Below are 20,802 nucleotides of genomic sequence, written 5' to 3'. Positions count from 1 at the left end.
ATACTTAATAATGAGCATACAAATTCATATACCTGTATAGATGTATAAGAAAAACTAGATTGATCTTCGACTGCACACAGTCGGAAAAAGATGCCTCCGCCATAAAGCGATCTAACTAAAACAGAAGCAATTTTTGAAATTCAAGTTTGATTGTAATCCATTGACAGGTTCTCAGAATATCATGATTACATGCTATTTTTCATATACATGTATGACCCTTTGAACTTTGACCTCATGACCCCAAAATCTCATCAGTTCATTGGCTCTGTAAGATACATACATGACCCAAGTTTGGCGGGAATCCATCAATTGGTTCTTGAGAAAACGCGATTACGAGAACGGGACGTACGGACAACCCAAAAACATCGCCTCCAGCTACTTTGTGGTGGAGGCATAAAAATATATATATACATTTAAACAAAAACAGAATTACAAGTCAAATCATTTCAAGCCTGTGTACTGGACATGTACATGTAACTAGAACTAATTTTCGACTAAAATTACAACCTGACCTGCATTTAAACCTCTTAACAATCGATACATTGCACAACATTGATTTCAGATAATGGAAGATTATGAAGGATCATTTAGAAGATCAATCCAAAAGCTCCATTAGCCCCCCCCCCCACCCCCCCCAAAAAAAAAAAATGTTAACACATTTTACTTTTATTGTATCATAGCGGCTTGTCCTAAAAAAAAATCCCAACAACACAAGAAGAATTGTTGAGGAAGTTTCATTGGCAGAAATCATTGAGGTTTGACGTACAAAACAATCTCTTCATATAAAACAAGTAGATATAAAATTGCAGTAACAAAATATATAAATCGCCTTCTCTTGTCCATCTTCTTTTCCTTTAATATCATTATGTATATAGGAATAATCTACGACAGTCTGAGTCATGTAGGTATGTTTTTTTCCATTAAAATCAGTATAAATTTGTCCTACTCATTATAATTCAACCAACAAAATATTTAAGGACAACGTTCAACAGCGATATATAAAAAATCAGTCTCTTTTCGAATCTACGTATACATGTGCAAGAGGCCTTCATGCAGGCCTACATGCGTATGTACTTCACTTTGTTGCTCTCTTTCTATCTTCGGTTATCTTTCTACTCCTCTCACTCTTTCTCGCTATTATTCTTTTAAATTGTTTTCTTTCTTCCTGGCATCTGTTATATACACATGTATTTCATTCTTTTTCTCTTTCATGCTTCCTCTATCTCTCCTTCTCTCCATTTCTCTCTCTCTCTCTCATTCCTTAACCCAACTCCCTCTTACTCCCCCTTTCTCTCTCTCTCTCATTCCTTAACCTCACTCCCTCTTACTCCCCCTTTCTCTCTCTCTCTCTCTCTCTCTCTCTCTCACCGCTTCTCAACCTCACCTCTCTCTTCTCTCCCCCCCACCTTTCTCTCTCTCTCTCTCTCTCTCTTCCCTTCCACCCCTCTCTTTCTCTCTCTCTTTTCAATTCTATTCTAATCATACCACTGCACGTTAATGGGTTTAAAGTCAAACAGGTCCGGATGTCCAAGATGAAGGGTTTGGTTGAAGTCAGACTTACTCCACTGGAAAGGAGGTTGCTGATCGGTCGTAGGTCCACACACAGCAACCATTGACAGGCTCTTAACCATAGAACTGGTAGTTACCTGAATAAAAAAAAAGGTTCCGGAGCTATTACATGTACCATGATGACTAATATTACTATCGTTGTTTTGGTTAATGTTGATATCTTCATTGCCATCATTGTTGTGGCCGTTGTTACTTGTTCTTACTATTTTCTTCCTCCTCTTCTTCTTCTTTACCTCCTCAGTCTTTTTTTCTTCTCCTTCTCTTACTTCTTCTCCTCTTCCTCTTTCCTTCCTTATTTTTCCTTTTCTTTCTCTTCCTTTTCTTTCTCCTTTCTCCTAATTATCAATATCATTTTTAAATTATCATTTGTATTAATACCAGGCACCTATTGGCTCCATTCTGGTCATAGTGCCTTCTTAAACCGTTAAAAGAATGAATCCGAGTACATCATAGTGATCACTAGAAGCCCACCTGGAAAGTCATCTCCACCAAGGCTTCAACCCACATGCATTACATGATCTCCCAACCAGGGCTCCATTTCACAAAACTTGTCATCAGTGACAAATGACAGTTTTTGTTATAAGCTAGTGAAATCCTTGCTCCTGATTGGTCATCGGCGGATTTGTCACTGATTTTTGTCATTTGTCATTCAAAAAAGGCTTTGTGAAACGGGTCCCTAATGTCCACAATCACACAAGGTGCTCCAACATCAGCTCCCACAACAATAGACCAGTTCATGGTTAGCACATGTCCCAAATGACCCTGAACATCCACAGATCTTCAACACATGAAGAGGTCCCACTTTGTACATTTTGAAATGATCACTCCTACAGCTCTAGAGGTGCTACATACATAGCCTTAACTTTGTTTCCCCTTTTCAAAGAATACTTCCACCTGTGGATCATGGAGTGCACTGCTTGTGCATAAATGAATAATGATTACCGGTACATAACTTTCATGAGCACGTATCCAGTATTTTGTCTCCGTGTATTTCACAATTTGTTCTGCAATGACCTTTATCTGCTCATGCTCGGACTGCAACCGTGGACTGACATATTGTTCCCGGTTTTATTTCATCTAAAACATAGGGTTGCAATTGGGTTTTAGGTTAGTTTTAGAGTTGGGTTTAGTGTCGGGGCCAGGACTGCAGTTCAACTTCAGTAAGTGAAAATGGGAAATTTCCACGGAGAAGCTGTCCCACACAACTACAGAACCTTCAATCCACCCCCATTACCTTCATATCAGTAGCTCCATGGAGGCGATGTCCTAGGGCTGAGAATGGATAGCGGCCCTTGGCTGGCATCAGATCGGACCGGGAAGCGATAGCGTTCTCCGCGCTGTACGGTGGTTTGCAGTCACACGCGGACAGAGGGTCGTGCTCGTAGTTATTATACCTGTGACAAGGGGCGGATATGAGTAAAGTATATTCAAATCAATTCCATTCAATTCCATGCTTTATTGAAACTACAAAGTAGCATTCCATGGCAGGGACTAATAATAATTGCTTAATGTTCACAATGTAAAAATGGTCGTACAATAGGATCATCGGATATATAACGGAGTTTGATGTACCTGGTGATTAAAAGAGGCGAGAGGGGCATTTGGGGTCCAAACATTCATATCATAAAATTTGAAGATGCAGTAGTGATGCTGGCAGCTGTTCTCTGTACTGTATGGGGGGGGGGGGGGTAACAGTCGTGAGCAGAAAGGGGTCATGCTCATGGTTATCATACCTGTTTCAAGGGGTGAAAGTATAAAGGAGTTACGCATGGATTAAAAGATGGCAGGAAGAGTAGGCAGGTCACATTATGAACATGAACATGTAGTTAATGGGTATCTTCTTTGCCTCAAATTCCTTAGCTGGATATCTATACTAAAGAAGAGGAAACAATTGAAGAAAGGAAGGAGAGGAGAGAAGCTAGAAAAGAGGATGAAAGAAGAGAAATAAAGAGAAAAGAAGAATGGAAAAAAGAGAAAAGAGGAGGTAGAGAGAGAGAGAGAGAGAGATGAGGGAAGAAGAGGGAAGAGAATAGAATTGAGAAGAAAAATGAAAATTTGACAGAAGAGGATGGATAAAGAAAAAAGACACAAAAGGAGGAAAGAGAAAAAAGAGAAAAGAGAAGTGAAAAGAAGAAAATACAGAATGAAAAATTCAAAATGAAGAGAAGAGAAAAAAGACGAAAGAAGAAACCGTCTTGGAGTGACCACTTACCTCATGAGTTTAATCATGGATTCCAGATCGGTCACCTCTGTCTGGTTTCTCCTAAAGATGTTAGCTCTGGCAGTCTTGTTGTAGGAAAACCAATCACCATACCTGCGTTTCTCGGCGGGCCAGCCACTCTTGTCGTAGATATCTACAAAGAACCTGAATAAACCAAGCCGACTGTAAGGCTACATTCACTCATGATATGGTCGGCCACCATTAAAGCGGGACTGCACTACTTGTAGCTACGTGCGCCCTCTATATAGCAAACAATGCCTAAGCGGTACCCATTGGTCCCCCATGGTCCCCTTTTTTGTTTTAATTGAGAGCTGATTTGAGGAGATAACCACCTGTCGGTGACAACGCAGGGAGGTCTAATCCCTCCAGGCCAAACTAGTGCAGATAGGCTTTAAAACAACAAAAAGTAGTGAAATGCACAACGGTAGAAGGACGAAAGCATGTTGCACTGTTCAGCTAAACGCGGATGATGACTATTGAGTTAAAAAGAAGGGCATTAGCATTAAAATGCATGTAACTTCAAAAATCTGTGCCATATTTATTATTTATATGATACTTCTCGAATTAGTTACAATGGTTTAACCATCCATTATCTAGTTTTAATTAGTTGATCAGGAAAGAAATCCCTTTCATGTTTTATACAAAATGGCATAACATGTAAAGAGCAATCAAAACCTTGGAAGTGAGTTATCAGAAATTTGCTTTGTGGCACAACAAAATAACTATTACTAAACTGTGGCAAACTTGTATGACATCAGTCTTGAATGCTTGATATACTTTTGCGAACAGGACACAATGATAAACAACATGCTAATAATTAAAAAATGTACTTGTTTACTCATTTGCTATGTAGAAACGTGTGCTGTTATCATGGGCAATAGTGCATGATGTTGCACTTGTGGAATTTCCAGGAACTTGATCTTTCTCTAAATTTTATACTACCGGTAGATTATTATAATATTTTTATTTAACACATATAAACTGTTTTATCTAATTCAATAAGATTGGCTGGCCCACATATATTCAGGGGGGTGTTTCACAAAGATCCTAAGTTGGGTGTTTCACTAAGATCTTAAGTTGAACTTATCTCTAAGTTGAACTTAACAATTATGGAAAGCCGTAATTAGCATCAATGAAAATATTTTGTAAAAGTTATTTTAAAAGGCATAAAATGTTGATTCAAATCATAAATATTGTCTATTATCAAGGAGATTTCATGTTCTTGATGTGGAATTTATGAAAAGTCTAAAAAAAAATACTTGAATTTTTGCTTTTGAATATATTTTATTTTAAGGCTACAAATGGCTCTCCATAATATTTAAGTCCAACTTAGAGTTAAGTTCCACTTGAGATCTTTGTGAAACACCCCCTGATGTATGATGTAATATGTTGCCAAAGAACAATAGTGCCGGGCTGGGACTCGACTGCGAACCATGTGATCCACAGTCTGACGATGCATCCACTATGCCACGACACCTCTACCAACATCAATCGATGGGGATACGTACGGTGTGTTGTAGCTTGGCCAGTAGGAGTGCTCTTTCAAGAAATACGTCATGTCTTCTGCATGTATCTTTCCACTTCAAACAAAACAAGAGTCAAAACAAGAGGAACGTGATGCATGTCAGAACCTACTTCAGAATTTTGGGTGAAACTGGAGGATAAATGTCCATGGACAATGCCAAGATATTGATACCAGTGAATGCTAAACTATAGAATGCTAAAAGATGAGAATGAACAATATATTTACACATTATTCCATTTTTTCAAATAGTAATCCATCCATCCGTTCTATTGATAATGCGTTCACAAGCTATTTTTGCATACATGAGCCCCATGACCTTTGACCTCATGACCCTAAAATGAAACAGTTCCTTGGCTCTGCAAGATAAAATTATACATGAGCAACGATTCCTTTCTTTTTTCTCTTTCATGCTTCCTCGATTTATCTATCTCTCTCTCTCCTTTCAATTTCTCTATATATCTCTCCTTTCTACTTCTCTATATATCTCTTTCTCATTCCTTAACCCCACTCCCTCTTACTCCTCCTTTCTTTCTTTCTTTCTTTCTCTCTCTCTCTCTCTCTCTCTCTCTCACCACCATTCAAACAACTGGAGAATTCACCGTTGATAAAGGCAACGCATTTTGCAACATTTTACATTTGACTTGGGCGCCACAGGGTATACTGCACATTCCATGATTACAAAAACATTACAAATGGGACATCATTGTAAAAGAGGAATAAACAGGCTTTCAATGATACCAAATTAAAGTATGATAACATAGTAAAGTCAAACTTGCTATAGTGACCACCTGTCTACAAAGACCACCTGTCTACAACAAGCACATTTTTTGTTTCCCTTGAAAGTGGTTTCTCATTGAAACATGTACTAAAGGAATCGGTCTACAAAGACCACCTGTCTATAAAGACCACTTTTTGTGTTTCCCTTGAAAATGGTTTCTCATTGAAACATTTACTAAAGGAACCGGTCTACAAAGACCACCTGTCTACAAAGACCACTTTTTGTGTTTCCCTTGGGCGGTCGCTATAGACAGGTTTGACTGTACCAAGAGAGATATAAATTTTTAAACTTGAACTACTGTACTTTTTTGAGGGGTATATATATGTAATTAATGACTTACGGGATTTGTTCTAATACTACTAGGAGTCCATCTGATGGAGTCTGGCCAGGAGTGAACTTGTTGTAATCGACAATCATCCATTGGTTGTTGTACCTTCAAAAATGAAATTTATTAAAACAAATTAAATTATTCTAAAGCTCATTAAAGAATGTTCTAATCCTATCCACGATACAAGGTGTTTTGCAGAGAGAAATGATGTCAGCCCTAAATATGATGACTGCATTTTCATTTAACTTAATCTTCTGTGAAGGGTTCCTTTTTTTTCTTCTTCACATTGCAAACAAAGTGGATATAACACGCAGAGCAGAAGATGCTTGTTACAAGCCCCTATCAGGTATTTTCGAGCCCTCAAAAACTGAACAAAAATATTTATCTGTATCAAGAAGATGAGTTCATAAAAGTATGTGCATAATTTCAGATCAAAAGACGGTACGTTTGAAATCTCTCTAACCAAACTTCCTATGTTTCTGAAGGGCACAAACCAAAGAAAGCAGAATGGATTATAGGATATTAGTCATGCATGCAACACCCTCCGAACAAGACAATAAGCCAATCAGTGATTCAATATACAGCTTTAATACCAGTACAACTTTACAAGGTTTTTGTAGCTTACAGGCTCGAACAGATATGACCGGTCAAAACCCCTGCGTTTTTTTTAATGATGAATTAAAGTGTAATACGGATCACCTTTCTGAATCTGATAGCACAGAGCTCAGTGAATATGCGCAAGTCCTTTGTTGCGCAAAATTGCCATTTATTTCACATATACAAAAATTTAAAATATTTTTTATTTATTAGTATTATTTATTTATTTATTCATTTATTTATTTATTCATTTATTTATTCATTTATTTGTTTATTCTTTTTTTTTTTTAAATGTTTAAATTTTATTATTATTATTATTATTATTATTTTTTTTTAAATTTATTTATTTTTATTTATTTATTCATTTTTTTTTTTTTTTTTTTTTTGGGGGGGGGGGGGGCAGTTTACCTGTTAATTTCTAGGGGGAGTGAGGAAATTCTCTGAATTTTAACTCACGTGCCACTGTTGTATTCAGCAAAGATGTCTGCCCAGTGTGAAGCGTTCTTTGCCAGTCGGTTGGCGATGATGTTCCTAGCCCATTCTAAGATCTGACCCGTAGGCTGTACATACTTCCACAGCTCGTTGTTGGAATTTCCAATGGTCGTCTCTATGGTTACCTTGAAAACAATGACAAGTAAAGCTGCTTGATAAAACAGATCAAGTCAAACCTGCTTTAGTGACCACCTGTCTTTAAAGACCACGTTTACCGTTTCCTTTGAAAATGGTTTGTCAATGAAACACTTACTAAAGGTACTTTGTACATGAAGACCATTGTCTCCCTTGAGCTCAATGTCTTGATAGACAGTTTCACTGCACTTCAATCTCAGAAGGAGAAAGAAAATGTATGACCATGGGTCCAAAAGCTACACATGCTGTTAAACTTTGCACACTGCACATACACACAATGCTACATGTACAATGCGCCAAAGGTGCTGAGCAACTAGAATACCATTGAGGTTTGTCCCCAGAGTTTAAAAAGATTCTTGCATTTCTTGTCATATTACCATTAGTTTGAAATTGAGGTCAAATTAACAGAAATTGGCTGCCAGATCAAGATTTGCATTCGTTCATTACATGTGCATAGCTTACAGACCCCTTTCTTGTTTAGAAAACAAATTTCAGGACTTAATTGCTCTGAAGACAAGTGTTGATTACAATGTACTTGGTCATACTTTGTCCTCAAGTCAACTCTAGAAAAAAGAGTGTCCTCAAACACTGAATTACGAAAAACATTAAGTGTGTAGCTTATGCCCCCCCCCCCCCCCCCCCATTATAAAGTCCATCTCATGGGTATTGCTAGTTCAGGGGAAAAAAATGCAAAAAAGACCCCCCCAAATTATGCAAAGAGTTCAATACAAAACAAATTAAAGAGTGTTATTTTCATGCAAGCAAGCTTGAAAAGTAGCCCGAAAAATTGTTAAATATTTTTTCCCTATGCCAGTTGACAGTGGGATTATTGAAGTCATTCAGCACTTTCTTTGGTGGGCTGAGGCATCCAAAGGATCCATATTACTGCATTTAATTCCATTTGACTAAATAAATACATGTACATGTACAGTGTATCTTTTAAAATACTGAATAATATTAGTTGGTCTCATAGCAGGAGCAAGGGCTAAAGACAACATTTCAAATCCCGTAGACAAGGCAAAAGGATCTCTCAATTGCCTTATTGGCTACAAGTAGAATCATTTTAAGAAATTTCTTAATCATAGTTCATACATGTAAAATTTCAGATGAAATTAGAAATTAGACAACACTGAAGTATGAAAATTCAATGTAGTGTGTGCCAGATTTTTTTGTCTATCATAATCGAGACTCTATTTGTACAACTAAATGTAATCAGCTCACATTTCAGAGTCAAATTGCTCAGATTTCAAGTGAGATATCCAGTTTACGTTTCTACGGACCCACACATAGCATTTCATGCACGGTAAACTCACCAAGCCAGAGGTGGTGATGTAGAAATCATCTCCTGAGAGAAGCATACCAGGAGCTGATGAGAAGGATGCAGCTTGACCAGGGACAACTTCATCTGAAAAGGAGCAAACCACATCAATTTCAATTTTAATTTATTCCAACAAAACATTACAAATCAATTATAAACATTTACCGTACAACAAATATAGAAATACATATTGGAAACAGAGGGGTCCACTAAAAAGCAATGCTTGTACCAGTGTGAACACATTAAATGATACTTAGGAATAATGAGTGATTAAATTAGCAAGTCCGTAACTACAAAAGGGACTACAAAATAGGGAAAAAAGGGGGATGCCAACAGAGACGAGAACGGGACAAGACAGTACTTTACATGACAAAGATAGGAGAACACAGTCACAATACAGAGGGTAGACAATGCCAAAAAAGAAGTGAGAGATCGGAGGTACAGAAAATAATACGAAATGATGAGCTGCAAATATGTGGGATTCAGAAGAAGATGAGGAAAGAGAAATGCGCATTAGAAAGGAGATACTGTGGCAAACACTGAAATTGTGCTCCCAAAAAGTAACCCAGTGGTAGATTTCTCTTTTCATTTTTTTTCATCTTATGCAGTTTCTTAGGCATTTTACCCAATGGAAAATTTGCAACAAAGCACCGCAATCAAAGTGTTCAATTCAATTCAATTTAATTCAGAACTTTATGTCAAGACTCAGCTGCACAAGGCAGAGGTCCATAAACATATATGTTACACATGGATAGGGAAAAGAGCTGAGTATGAACATGATGAGTATAATAACAACAAATTGTACAAATACTATAGAGTATAATAAACTAAACTTATCAGTTTGGATTTAAATTTGAACAGTCTAGTTACCCGACGTTTCTGTGAGATGAAACGCAAAGTCATATTTCTTGATGATCCTCAGCATGCCCTGGTATCCGTTCCACGTGTCATGTGATACAAAGAGGTCCGTGTTGCCAGGCAACAGCTTGATGAGCGCAGAGCAGTGGCCATCTCCAAGTAACCTTTCCTTCTTGGACTTGCCGAGGGCACTCTCTAGGTCCTCCATGTCTCCCCCAGTTTGAAAAAGACTGAACAATTTTTTGTTTAAAGAGAAAAATACACCAACTATCAAGCCCCAATATTTATAATAATAACCCTGTGAAATTTCTGAAATATATTGTAAATCGTACGACAATCTATTAAAGGTAAAGACCAGTATTGGAAACGCCCCAATTTCAAAAAATGAAATGGAAGCTCTTATTACCAATCATGTAAAAGAATATGTTTTGACTAATACATGATAAAAAATTTGCCGGGAAACCGCCTACTAATTCATATATTTGGTAAATTTGTTTCTCCCATGGTCTGTGAGAGATATAGGGTAGTCCCATATACATCTTTCTGTGTATAGTGCTTGTAACTTTACGAAGAATGGGCCAAATTTCTTATCATTTTGATGATTCCAGAACCTTGCAGATGCTAGATGCTAGATGATCAACCTTTTCTGATCGATTCCACAACGTTTCTTTCACAATGCAATCGCATGACAATAACTCGTATTTACATGTACCTTTAAACTTCTTATCCATTTTGTTTTTTCCTTTTCTCAATTTCTCTTTCTCTTGTGAAACCAAAAAAATAAATTGATAGGTAGACAAGTAACTTACCCATGATCTATCAACAAAATCTGTATTTACTGGATGAATAACCCTATTATATGAATACGTCTCAGAAATTCTTTACTTTAATCTATATGTTGATATTTTCGCAAGGGTATATTAACCAACATGCAAAAATGAGCCTGCTACATGTACATGCATGTGCAAACATTTATTGTTAATACAAGTAGGCTTGCAAAAATGCCTGTGTTCAGGACTGTCATCCTAAAAAAATGTCCTTGAGCTAGGCATTTTATTTACTTTGCACCTCTCCACCCAGGTGTATAAATTAGAACCCGGGAGGATGCAAGAGTCAATGTCGTCCTGGAATGCTCCCCAGGGAGTGGAGAAAGTGTCTACATTGTGTGCTGGCAAGCCCAAATACAATGGCTGGGGTAATATCATGTCTGTAAAGGGCCTTGAGACATTGTAGATGTATTAGGCTACATATAAATCCAGAAAATTAGATGATATCTGCTGCACAGACTTTTGGTGAATACAGTATCTACAAATAGTCTGGTACAGGGGCCTGTTTCATTAAACTTGTTATCTATAACAAATGCTAAATTTCTATGACAAATTTGCTCTCAGCCAATCAGATGCCATGATTTCAGTAGCTTATAACAGTAGCTTGTAACTTGTTATTGATATCAATTTTTATGAAACAGGGCCCAGATATCAAAAGGGAGCTTACAGGAATCCAAACGGGTCCAGGTCTATCTGAGGATGGTCTGGACTTTCTACATAGCCGTCATGTAGTCCAGATATCTGTATTAAAAGCAGATTCAGCTGTGGTGGCAGAGAAAAATAGAACTATCATTCATCATGCATCGATCAATTGCTCAATTAAACACATGTGCTGCAGAAGCGGGTAATATGAGAGAACATTGTCCATCCCCATAGGAAAGAAATGAGCCTGCCGCATACTCCTGCGGCAGACTTGCCGCAGATCTGCAGCAGACCTGCCGCAGATCTGCAGCAGACCTGCCGCAGACAGTCATCTTTTTCACATGCAAATTAGTTTTGCCGCAGACTTGCCGCATACTCTTTCAGTATGATGAAGAGTCTGCGGCAGGTCTGCCGCAGACTTGCTGCAGACTTGCCGCATACTCTTTCAGTATGATGAAGAGTCTGACTTGCTGCAGACCTGCCGCAGACTCTTCGTCATGAATATTCATATCTCATATAGACCTGCTGCAGACCTGCCGCATACTCTTTCATATCCAGTACGTGGCAATAAAGTATGCATGTAGAAGAACCAGTGATAAACTGATTGATACTTCATAATCGATATTGGCAATATCGATATTACCAATTAGGTAATACCAATATATATATCGATATCACCAATTAGGTATATTCTATTCTCAATTGTATTAACTTCATCACATTGATCATTTGAAGTGTATTCAAGAGTAACATTTAAAGAGACACAGGCTCGTACACATATATATACTAAATATGTATATTGTTTCTTGGTTAGTAATCATAGTTTCTTGGTTAGTAATCAATATATCTATTGCTTAAATGTGAATGTAATTGTAACATGATCAGACAAAATAATCTATTGGTTAATAATGGCAAAAGGAAAATAGAAATCACAAAAATGGTGTGCATTGTCTTAATTTGCTTAACAAATCATGATAAATGTATTTTTCTGTCACACGTGTAAAGTAATAATGAATATGCATGAGATGATTGGTTTCAATTGGCCCTATTAGACTTTAATGGGATTTCCTGTGGCAGACCTGCCGCAGACTGTTCCTGTGGCGTACTGGTATGCGGCAAGTCTGGAGCAAAGTTTCGCCCTGCCGCAGATCTGCCGCAGACTGTTCCTGTGGCATACTAGTATGCGGCAAGTCTGGAGCAAAGTTTCATCCTGCCGCAGATCTGCCGCAGACTGTTCCTGTGGCATACTAGTATGCGGCAAGTCTGCAGCAAAATTTCATCCTGCCGCAGATCTGCCGCAGACTGTTCCTGTGGCATACTAGTATGCGGCAAGTCTGGAGCAAAGTTTCATCCTGCCGCAGATCTGCCGCAGACTGTTCCTGTGGCATACTAGTATGCGGCAAGTCTGCAGCAAAATTTCTTTCTGCCGCATACTTCGGCGTACTCTTTGCAGCAGACTAAAAGTCTGCGGCAGGTCTGCGGCAGGTCTGCGGCATACTTTTCACTTTCCTATGGGTCGTCTCACATCTGGGAGCTCGTGCGTAACACAGGTATTAGTCTTGCAATTCATTGAGTAATAGGTCTTATTAATCAATTACCGTATTTGCCGGCGATAAGGCCGCAGCGCCATATAGGCCGCACCCCCGATTTTGACTCTTAAAAAAAAAAAAAAAAAATTTCGAAGACGGGATTTGATCTCTTGCGTACAAATGTTGATGTGACTAAAATCACCGCCTAAGACCGCTCGGAAAAAAAAAAATATAATAAATAAATATTTTTGTCGAAGTCAGGATTCGATCTCTTGCGTTCAAATGTTGATGTGACTAAAATCAGCGCCTTAAAAAGGTCGGCCATGCCGCACTGATGCTAGCATATGGAGTTTTCTGTGATGTATACATTGCGCCTCTCTCTTGTGTATTGAAATGGATTCAAAATAGCGACTTCGCGGCAGCTTCGTTAAACGGGCCCTTCTTTTACTTTTGCAATGCATTGGCACGAACTTAGATCAAGATCTATCGGCAGACGTTGTTTTTGGAAGTTTATTTTCGTCTTCATGTCAACAATGCAAGATAAAATTGTCGGTAAGATGTGTGGAAATGTATAGTTATTGTACCGTTCGTAGATCTAGTCCCATATGTGCAAATTCGTGGGGTTTTGACTTTATTTTTATTTTTTTTTTACTCTTTCGCCGCATAGGCCGCACACCGACTTTTTGATATTTTCTCTTCCAAAAATACTGCCTTTACGCCGGCAAATACGGTATAAGTCCTATAGGTATTCAATTTTATTGATATTTGTAAATAATTCTCCAGATTTTTTAACAAGGTATTTTATCAGTATAATTATATCGATGATTGTTGTTTGACAACATTTTTATCAATTGTATATATTGCCATTTAATTTAAATTTTAATGTTCATTTGCCACTTGTATATAAATATATATATAAATGCTATGTACAATTCAGCTAATATGGCTGCAAACCATATATGTTGCATGTAATAAATCATTTTTTAATTGAAGTGAATTGAACTGATATATACTTAACTTAACAGAAAATGGATAATTTAAGATAATAATCACCTGCTAATACTTAATGTTATGTGAGACTATAGTTCTCTTGATAACCAGTATCTGGTTTAAATTTTAGAATACTGGTCTGTCTTTGAGCATGGAGCACGTATCGGTTTGATCATCAAAAAAAAAAAAAAAAAGGGACAAGAACACGAGGTAGAACTCCATACCAAGCCCTGAATCCAATGACCGGGGTAATAGTATATTTGTAAAGCGCTTAGAGACATTTGTATTAAGCGCAATATAAAAATTAAATATTATTATTATTATTATTATTATTATTATACCTGATGGAAATAGGGATCCTGCGGCTTGAGTTTGATCTGTTGTTGCATCCACTCCAGGTTCGTGGTCAGGAACGTCTTGAGCTTCTGGCAGTACTCCGTCTCGTCCTCACAGAAGGTATTGATGGTGTTCATCCAGTTCATGAAGATGAATGGAGCCGTAGCATGACCCTCGGCCAAGCCCGCACCGTAGGCTTGGATGGAGTCAGCGTATGACCCGTTGGTAGTCACTGTCAGATGAGACCATCTTGATACATGCAGAAAATTAAATGGAGAATTTAATCATTAAAGGGATCCGGTAACTTTGTCTTAGATCCTTTAAGAAAAATCCTTGATTTAGCTCATGCTGTAATGATAATTATAAACCTTTAGGAACCCCATGACTTTTACAAGCAGATCACCTGTCTGATTATCAAGATATTTATTATTTTAAACTTCAAAATTGAATTTTGCGTTTGCCAAACAGTTTTCATAAAACTAACAGTCTGTTGGGGAAAACTAGTATGGTAAAACCAGTCACTCAAAGGATTTAACTTTTTTGAGGCACTTCTTGATCATTGTAAGGCGCAATTTTGTTAGGGCTTCAATATAACACTGTATCACAGACACTGATAACACGTAGGGCTGTGCATCTCAGATTTAACATTGTTAAACGATCCCTTTAAATAGAATGAGAACGACTAGTAAAGTCAAGGATCAGAACATTTTATTTGACCCAATCAACAAGACTACTGGTACCCCTTACACTTGAACGTATGTATGCTTAGCAAACAGTTTGTAAAAAACATCTTTGTTTACGAGGTGAGTCAATAGGCATTTGATATACCACTACTGAACTTCAAAATTGCCTTTTCACTAGTGAGACAGATATGGTGTACCTACAGGGAACATACAGGTTGACATCCTACAAATATTCTAAGTAATAATAATTAGATAAATTTATATAGCGCAGCTACTCGGAAACAGAGTGAAATGAAATAGAAGGTAAAATTACTTGAAAAACATTAACAAATATACATCAATATAATATAATTTTGTTGATGACCATGCACTCATTATTGTTTTATACTATAAAAGTAAATCCTTCCTCTCACCCTGTCTGGTTAACAGACTCTGTAAAGTTTGCCCAGGCCACTGCATTGTCCACCCTGCCTTTCACAATGTCAAAGGTCTCCTGGGCAGGGTCATAGGTCACGGATGCAATCACATTGCTGGAGAAGTTTGTGTAGTCCCTCGCCTTGATCTTGGCGTGTCCTAGCTGGATAAGCACTAGGCCTGCCATCAAGCAAAGGTACAGGGCTTTAGATGACTTCATATCTCCTCTGGCTCTGTCCTGAAAACGAGAACAAGACAAATAGCTTGCTGGTCAAAGAAGGTCTCGAGAATTCTTGTAATGATGGTCAATATCATTTTGTTCTCAGAGAATGAAATGAAACTTATATAATATACAGAATATTCAGGACACACTTTTGCCATATAGTTTTGATCTAGAAAATGCTGATGATCACTCAAGAATACATGCGTATGCACATGTGCATGGAATGTTGTATCATTGGAATTATGAATTTTGCTTTACAGTGAATTCCAGCAAGTTTTTGTTAGGTCGTTTGTTTGCATTTTGCAACTCATCAATCAGTAAGGCAAAAAAAAAAAAAAAAAAAAAAAAAATGTTTAGCGTCCCTGCCTGCTTCCGTTTTTGAGGCCGCCTGTTTTTTTTTTACATGAAAAAAACATGAAATACATACTGCTAAAATCATCTTTTTCTGCCATTTTGAAATAAAAAGCTTTGGCAATCTTGTAATATAACCCAGCCGGAGGTCTCGGAAAATGTGGCGAGCAGCCATTTTGAAGAAAAAATAAAGTGCCTTCTTTCCTTTTTTTCAAAAAGGCAGGACGCTAAACATGTTTAAAATTTTTATTTCGCCTAATCATAGTAATATTAAGCCAATTTCTCTAAAAATGCAATTCCATGACCAGAACTTGAGACGTTACCAAATCAAGAAGAACTCTGTGTGCAATATACAAATCAAATGTGTACATCCTAATCTGGCTGGTTAGATCATCTTACATGACATATATAAGAGGCAATTTCTCCCTTATTTTTGTAAATAATTCATGCACATCATGCACAAATACCTCTGCAACTGAAAAGTAGATTTTAAGTGGCATTGGTACAGTCCCACACATTGACAGGACTAGAAGCCACCCAAGTTGAACCCACTCCTACAATGCATGAAGTCCAACTGTAAACGGAATGGACCTCATACCAGCTGACAGGTGTAAATCAAACAATCAATTATTTGAACTTTTATACCGGTAATTCGGTAAAATACAACATAATGTGGGTTATGTTATGCATATTGGTACTAAAATGGAAAGAAATTTCGGAAACTATACTTTAGAACTCTTTTTTTGGCGCTTGTTCAGAAAATGTCCAAATAAAGATCTGAGTTAAAAGTTGTTATGTTTATTACCCGTGTCGTGTCAAGTTTCTTGTATTTTTGGAGTATTTTTCGGAAAAACAATGATATTAGTAATAGTATACACTTTTTCTCAGGTTTCACGGCGAACCGCTGCACAATACAAGTGCATACCGATGGTGGGTTGCCCCTGTGTGAAGTTTTCTACCGTAATGTCTCAAATCCTTTTTTCTCCACCTTTTTGAGAGACTACTGCTTAGCTCCTCCTGATATCGATAATATTAAAAAAGCGTGCGTTGCGCACACTCTACCACTACCACTAGAGTAGAGTCTCCGGTTTGCGGCATCGCCCGGTTTGCGGCCAGGGGTATTTGTTTCAAAAATAAAATGAATATGACTCGATAATAATCATTGAAACCTACCGTGGATTCCACAGTAAGTTCTGCTTTGCCGAAAATGTCCGTAGCAGGTGCTCCTATCGGTACGGAGTATCCGTCAGCGATGTCGGAAATCTACGGCACCAGTCGCCGATGAAAATTCCAGCAGGTGCTAACTTTTAAGTTAAGAGATCGAGGCATGACTAGATCAATATTGTAGCTCTATTTGTCCGATATTTGTCCGATTGGAGGTGAAATTTGATGTTTTTGTGGAAGTATGATGGCTGTGGTCTGTCTCCTATCGCAGATATTTTGATTGTGCCACCGCATGGCTAGTTGCATGGGGTGACCGCAAACCGGCACGTAATTACGTGTTTTTCTGGTTTGCGGCAGGGGGTGTTAATACACACATAACATGCGGGATCGTGTGTGATGGTATGTGTGCTGATGTGTGTACCCCCTATGACCCGATAGTTTCTAGTAGTACGTACCCCCGTATGGGATGATCCATTCGAGGAAAAGGTGAAATTGTTTAAAACTTCACAAATTTACCGTAGCAACAGATAAACATGAGAATTTGGGTTACCCGTAGTAATTTGGTACATGCTTTCATCGTGACGTAGCGCATAAAGCTTTGTGACGTACGCGTGCCGCAAACCGGTACTGCGTGCCCGCAAACCGGGGAACTCGAAGCATTTCGGAACATGGTCAATGCTGACCACGCTGTGGGTCAGTTTGGTTATTTGTGACTTCTATTTAATAAGTAAGTATATGGACTCTTTATTGAGGGTATTGAAGTATTCTGTGAGTATTCCAATAAAAATAGAATCGGCAGTTCCCGCCGATCGGCCGCAGACCGGAGCCACTACTCTACTAGACCGAAAGCTTCAGTCTCTATAATCGTCGGTTGTTCCACTGAGACTACGTCTGGCTCCACTAGACCTCCGGTTATAGAGACTGAACGACTGCCTATGCCAGCCTGTGTTGAACTTATTCCGCTAGATTTTAGCCGCTAGGCCCCTCCCACAAACTTGCCACGGCCGTATTGTTATGCCCCCCAAATCCCCCAAAATGTCATTTTACCTCGTTCATTTCCAATTTTAAATTAGGCCTAGGCTATAATACATCGGTTCCACTTACTAACTTCATTGATATAATCCGTTTAATGGTCCCTTTTAAGGAAATTATCGGTCAAAATCGACATCCATGTTGAAAATCTTGCAAGCCGTGTTTAACTCTCGCTGCCGTCAATCTCATCCCTTCTAGTCTACGCCGAAGGCAAAATGATTATGAAGGAAAAACTGTGCGCCATCTACACGTTCGTAATGGCGTTATCACAGTTTTTCCTTCATAATCATTTTGCCTTCGGCGTAGACTAGAAAGGATGAGATTGACGGCAGCGAGAGTTTAACACGGCTTGCAAGATTTTCAACATGGATGTCGATTTTGACCGATAATTTCCTTAAAAGGGACCATTAAACGGATTATATCAATGAAGTTAGTAAGTGGAACCGATGTATTATAGCCTAGGCCTAATTTAAAATTGGAAATGAACGAGGTAAAATGACATTTTGGGGGATTTTGGGGGCATAACAATACGGCCGTGGCAAGTTTGTGGGAGGGGCCTAGCGGCTAAAATCTAGCGGAATAAGTTCAACATAGGCTGGCATAGGCGATCGTTCTGTCTCTATAACCGGAGGTCTAGTGGAGCCAGACGTAGTCTCAGTGGAACAACCGACGATTATAGAGACTGAAGCTTTCGGTCTACTACTCTACCAGTGACATCAAATTAAATAGCAGTTGCACAATAGCCGACGGCGACGGGTGGCTGTCTATCTTGCATGTGCAGATAGCCTGCCGCTGACCTGTTGTAACAACCGATCTCGTTCAACAGCAATGATAAATAACATGAGATTTAATCGGACGTTGAGGTCTCGCTTCATTTTGAAAAAAAAACGTCGCAAAATTAGAAAATGGTGGATCATGCATAGCTGAATTCATACTGTTGTTGGCCCAATCGGTAAAAGTAGGTTCAAAACTTCAAATATCTGGAAAACCAAGGAAATTTTCATTAACAAAACTTGTAAGTTCCATACGTTTCTTCCCCTTTTTCAAAGTTCAAGTTCTTGTTCTCTCGAGCTCGAACTGTCTTGACTTGAATCTGGGTTTGGTTTTCATATTCATGATCATCTTTCATTCTTTCTTTGTTTTGTTTTTAACATTTTTACTAAGTTTGAGTTTACCTTTGTTGACTTGACTAGAGGCCTGCCTTGTTAGTGACCGATGCCTGTCCACACAGTCACAGATCGTCAAAATGATAATGGTCAGCCTGCAAAGATTGGATGAGGTTGTTTTTTTTATGCGAAGAAATACACATTTATAAGCAACAACACACACAAGCGCCTCTGATATGCTGGTACTAGCAGGATCGAGTCAGCGGATCGATCACGTGACAGGGTGAAAATCACCTGACTGATGACGAATCCAAAACTACTGCGCATGCGCTCTATGGGTGATCCACTTTTTGTACAGGATACAGAATTGCAAAAGAAAGAGATATCTTCCAACTTTTCCTTCCTTTCTTTCTTTCTCTCCTTTTTTCAATACTGTTTCATTCTTTTTTCTTTCTATCTTTCTCAATTTGTTTGTTTGTAAGTTAGTTTGTTTGTTTCTTCCTTTCTAGACCTAGACTAGTTCTTCTTTCCTTTTCGATGCAGTGATGCATCGCTGGGTAGTTGTTCTCTGAGAGTATTTTGTAAATAGTTTTATATATTCCATATTTGTTGTTGTATTCATGAATCAGTTATCTTTGTCACATCATATGAGGGGGCCTTTACTTAACAAGCTGTGCTCCTCGTCTTTCTCTATTCTACATTGTTCTGTTATGATTATACTCTATTATATTTTGTCACATGTGTTTTCTGGAAGACAAATAAAAGGGAAATAAACTTGATACTTGATACTTGATTTAATGTATGCGAGAAAAAACTAATTGCAAGCATTTACAGAGTCACTTCATGACGGCTTTATATTTCGAATCGTCTTCAACTCCCTCTTATACTAGGCAAATGATGCCCTCCCCTATACCCTTTTCAAAACATATATTTATACTGCATTTTTTATTATTACAAAAATATATTTATATTGCATTTTTTATTATTTCAACACATATATTTATGTTGCATTTTGTATTTTTGGAAGTTAATATTGAGACCCAGGAACTACCCTCTACCTTCTCAACGACATCTCGTCGCTGTCGCTCAACTTGTCCACTAAGCGGGCTACAGTGGCGTAATGAGCAAAAACGTTTGGGGGGGCTGGCAAAAAAAAAAAATCCGCATCACCCCACTCTAACATGCAGGCCCCGCTGAACGTTTTTCAAAGTGGGGTCTAGGGGCAAAGCCCCATTAGGGGGGTCAGGGGGCGGAGCCCCCGAAGCTCAATGGGTATGGGCACCAGTGGTGGATCCAGGAGTTTCTTACGGGGGGGGGGGTGGCATGGGGTGAAATATATGTAAAACCTGATGAAGCGACAGAGCGAGGCTTTAGCGGCGAGGGGAACGACCAAGCGGGGGTCAAAACGGTAAACCCCCTCCCAGAGTAGGAAGCATTTGTAATTTTAGAACCACATTAGACGCCTTTTCAGGCACTTCCTGGAGTAATATGACATAAAATTGCTTTCTCCTACCCCCTCCAAGAGTAGGAATCTTTTACAATGTGAGAACCACATTTTGCGCAATAATAGTCCATCGCCACTTCCTGGAAATGAGACGTTGTATTAGGTTCGTTGCCGCACAATGCACAAAGACGGTGGTCCGGTACCAGTTGTACTAAAAATTATATCGAGTGTATAAACTGT

The 20,802-nt window shown here is 38.4% G+C and overlaps 1 protein-coding gene across 1 annotated transcript; it reads right to left on the bottom strand.

Moving 5' to 3' along the window:
• Positions 1 to 1,461: 1,461 nt before the first annotated feature.
• LOC574830 (putative phospholipase B-like 2) lies at positions 1,462 to 19,372 on the bottom strand. The gene is made up of 12 exons (XM_030991937.1): positions 19,188 to 19,372; positions 15,242 to 15,480; positions 14,151 to 14,394; positions 11,316 to 11,410; positions 9,834 to 10,051; positions 8,959 to 9,050; positions 7,475 to 7,635; positions 6,434 to 6,526; positions 5,299 to 5,370; positions 3,782 to 3,934; positions 2,804 to 2,963; positions 1,462 to 1,646 (listed from the first exon to the last, which is right to left on the bottom strand). Exons 2-12 carry the CDS (start codon positions 15,460 to 15,462, stop codon positions 1,476 to 1,478), a joined length of 1,680 nt encoding a protein of 559 aa, XP_030847797.1. The 5' UTR covers positions 15,463 to 15,480; positions 19,188 to 19,372; the 3' UTR covers positions 1,462 to 1,475.
• Between the last annotated feature and the right edge of the window lie 1,430 nt (positions 19,373 to 20,802).

Source organism: Strongylocentrotus purpuratus, unplaced genomic scaffold (assembly GCF_000002235.5).
Source record: "Strongylocentrotus purpuratus isolate Spur 01 unplaced genomic scaffold, Spur_5.0 spur5_scaffold_2, whole genome shotgun sequence".
Taxonomy (NCBI): Eukaryota; Metazoa; Echinodermata; class Echinoidea; order Camarodonta; family Strongylocentrotidae; genus Strongylocentrotus; species Strongylocentrotus purpuratus.
The sequence above is the reverse complement of the archived record's forward strand: the minus strand, read 5'-3'. Positions and strand labels throughout refer to the sequence as shown.

Excerpts from the sequence above, each read along its gene's own strand:
- LOC574830 (XM_030991937.1), bottom strand. The coding sequence starts at position 15,462 with ATGAAGTCATCTAAAGCCCTGTACCTTTGCTTGATGGCAGGCCTAGTG. Across the intron at positions 6,527-7,474 it reads GCTGAATACAACAGTGGCAC|GTACAACAACCAATGGATGA; the intron begins GTGAGTTAAAAT and ends TCATTTTTGAAG. Across the intron at positions 5,371-6,433 it reads GTAGTATTAGAACAAATCCC|TGGAAAGATACATGCAGAAG; the intron begins GTAAGTCATTAA and ends TTTTGTTTGAAG.